We start from the raw sequence: 3,406 nt of genomic DNA on the forward strand, positions 1-3,406 counted from the left end.
TTTCAATGGGGCAAATGCCCACTTATCACAAGGAAGAATGTAGTGCTTTCTCCCTAAAATTAACTCCGTTGTGGAAAATTCCTCCACAACTGAAGCTTGACCCCCTAAATCCCTGACTCTTCCCTGCTGTAACACAAGAAACAAATAATCTCCACCGCGGTTCAATGGTCTACTCACATCAAACATTTCCTGGAACCAGTCTGCGGTTGGTTCTTCCTCCAGCAAAGTCTTCATTAGCTTGCCAAGGGCTTCCACGGACCTCATGTACAGTGACTGAAACCAGAAGAGAAGGAGTGAGGCTCAGCGCATATCATTTGTGTGTGGGGGCCAGGTGAAGCTAACCATAACCTTGCCAGGGAGGCCATGTGTGACTGCCATCACCCAGTGCCTGCTGGGCAGAAATACAGTGGATGGTGCCAGAGGAGAATTGTTGTCACGTACCTGTATATGCAGAGCATCCTTTGCTGTCTCGCCTTCCTCTTTCGTCTTCTCCAAGGGAGGAAGGGGAAATAAACTTTTGAAACACTGATCTATGAGCTCACGGTTTTCCTCCAAGGTCAAAGATGGTTTGAGTTTGCTGGCAGAAGAAAGAGAGAAAAGTCATGCATTAGACTCAGTACCACCTCCAAGTAAAAGAGTGGGTCCAATGGCTAGAGATTGCCCCAGTCTAGAACCCCAAATACAAACAACCCTTCACTTTGCAGCTGAGCACCTCTTTGCACCTCTATTAAGTATTGGCTCATCTAGAAGTAAAGCTAAAGCTTCAAGTCCCCTTTTTAGAGAAACCCACAAGCTTCCTTCCCCCTGCCAGCTAGCCAGACACCTCCCTCCCCATCTGAACTCTCCTCCATTGTACTGCATGCCCCACAACCTCCAGTCTTGTGTCTTTCAAGCACAAACCTCCAAATGGACACATTCAAACCCTCAAGAATGAAAGTTCTGCTGGTGAGCAACATGTGAGCCAAATCCTGCAGGCATCAGACTGCTCCCAACCTGACACTCCTGAATTAACAAATAAGAAGTCATCACAGTGCCAGGAAATGTGGCAGAAAATAGCCTACCTCAGATGTTCAATGGCAAGAATTGCCTTGTAGCGAACTGGAGATGCCAGGGAATCCAGTGGTTCCTTTTTAATGAAGTCCTGAAATGCATTAATAGGGACATAAAAAATGGGAAATGGATTTGAAAGGCAGAGAGGTCTTCCTCTCCCACCCTGAAATAGGGCCATATGCCACACCTGTAATAAACAGACACCGTACTCAGCAGGCTCTCTGCCTCTGAAATGGACCATAGGGCCATCTGCAGGCTATACGGAGGACAGAAAGATAATTCACCAGACACAAGCCATTCCTTCCAGTTACAGCCCACAATATGTCAGCATCTCTGCCGAGCTCAGAGTGGACCCAGCATTCGGGGTGCCATGCAGGTAGCTCATGAGACTGCAGTAGTACAGTCACAGCCAATGGATAAAATAACAACATCTCCCTGGAAACCCAGTCTTATTGCATTACAACAAACTCCTTTGTACTTCAGTCCTCAAAGCTCCTAATCACTCACCAGCATGTAGCCAAGGAGCTCCTGTTTGTAAGAGAATTCGAACTCCTGGGAGTCTCTGGTCTCCAAGATGGCACAGCTAATCTCCGTGACATTCTGGATGAGAGTTAGTTTTAGGTACATATCCTACATAATCCAGAAGGAGAAACAAGGGAATGTGGATGAGAAACTGAGAGAAGAACCAGAGTCCAGAAGATAAAGATCAGGAATTAAATCTAGCCTCAGGAGAGAAGAGAGGTGTCCGCAGACCCTAGAAGGCAGAGGACCCCAGCTCTGCACCCACCTCAGAAGAAAAGAAAACCCACGTTCATCAAATAAATCCAGGTCCACTTACACCAGAGCAACCAGGACTCCTGCTTGATGTAGCAAGGAAATCAAGCTCTGTGCAATTTAAACAAGCAACTTGTGTATAGAAAATGCAAGACCTGAGAGCGGATTATTTAGAATTTACCTTGTTCGTAACAGTGATGCCCAGCACCTGAAAAACGAAATGCAAAACAGCTCTTAGCAATGTATGTCCAACATAACACATCCTCAAAATGTCCTGGCTGGTGAATATGGAGCAGAGAGAAATCACTATTGTTAAATCTTCCAAAAGGCAGGAAATGTATCCAGAGGGGGTGTTTTGTAGAGGTCAATATCAGGGGCCATCCTATGTAATATTTGCATTTGTGAACTACTAGAAGATATCAGTTTGGTTCAACTGTTTTTGACAATGCCTAAGTGAGAGTCTCAGTCAGATAGGGCAGAATTGAATGGCAAAGTGACGTGGAGAGGTTGCACAGAGATGAGAGTCAGTGCCTGCAGTCAGACACCTAGGGAACAGAAATAAGGAGCACACAGACCAACAAGAAGACAGATAAGAGGTAAGGGAAGTAGTGAGTCCAAGAAACAGAGTGACAGCAAATCAACTAAATACAAGCTAGCACTAGTCTCTCTTTGCTAGCGAAAGATAGAGCTAGATACAAATACATATTAGGGGCGTTAGAGTGTTATTCTGAATAGCCTGAGTGTGACTGCATCTGAATTACTGTGTAGCTGTGGTCTACAGAATTTCAGAAGAATATAGAGAAACTAGAGAAAATACAAAGAAGAGCAACAAAAATGATACAACATGTGACAGCTCACGCTCCGTCCATTACAGTTTTAAATTTGAGTTATGTGACAAATTATTGCTCAAAGGAGAGTTTTAGAAAATACAAGCCCTCTCTCTATAAACTCAGAGGCAATGCTATCACTTCAGGGTAATGCCCCTAACACTTATCACACAAAAGCTCTTACCTGACAACTGGCTCTGTAATAGTGAAGGATGTTCCCTGTGATGTCTGCCTCCACTCGGGAGAGAAGCTGGTCTTTTGGAGCATGAACAGCCACGTTGCTGTATGTCAGCATCAGGGTGCTGCGAGTCTTGCCTCTTTTTCCACGGTGGTAGTCCTAGACAATCGGAAACGTCACTAGAGACAAGTTCTTGTGATTCATTTTGCCTTGGAATTCTGATCTGCTGCTGACCGAGGAATTGCTCACAGCAGCAATGGCAGTTTGCACTTGCAAAGCTCTTTTCAGCCAAAGATCTCAAACCACTTGCAAACAGTATTTAAGCAATATAATAACTGTGTGAGGTAGGGAGTTATTAGTATCTCCATCATTCCCACAGGTCACTCTGACACAGAGAGCCTAAAATGCTGAACCTACAGCAGTGAAGTAGACGGGAGCTTAGTCGTTGACACTGGTGGGTACAAGATCAGGCGCTAAATGTCTTGCCTAAGGCTGCACAGTGAGTAAATGCAGAGCCAGCAATGGAAGCCCAGAGGCCTAGTCTCCTGCTCTATCCTCTAGATCAGTGGTTTTCAAC

The 3,406-nt window shown here is 45.2% G+C and overlaps 1 protein-coding gene across 1 annotated transcript; it reads right to left on the reverse strand.

Annotated features, from left to right (window-relative positions):
- Nucleotides 1-177: 177 nt before the first annotated feature.
- On the reverse strand, nucleotides 178-2,988 carry LOC135980577 (maestro heat-like repeat-containing protein family member 2B; the record flags this gene model as incomplete). Its single annotated transcript, XM_065580516.1, has 6 exons — nucleotides 178-273; nucleotides 442-577; nucleotides 1,062-1,141; nucleotides 1,558-1,680; nucleotides 2,006-2,032; nucleotides 2,836-2,988. Coding segments are annotated over 6 exons (615 nt in total), but the record flags the coding sequence as incomplete, so codon positions are not given.
- Nucleotides 2,989-3,406: the final 418 nt, after the last annotated feature.

This window comes from Chrysemys picta, unplaced genomic scaffold, assembly GCF_011386835.1.
Source record: "Chrysemys picta bellii isolate R12L10 unplaced genomic scaffold, ASM1138683v2 scaf4543, whole genome shotgun sequence".
Classification (NCBI taxonomy): Eukaryota; Metazoa; Chordata; order Testudines; family Emydidae; genus Chrysemys; species Chrysemys picta.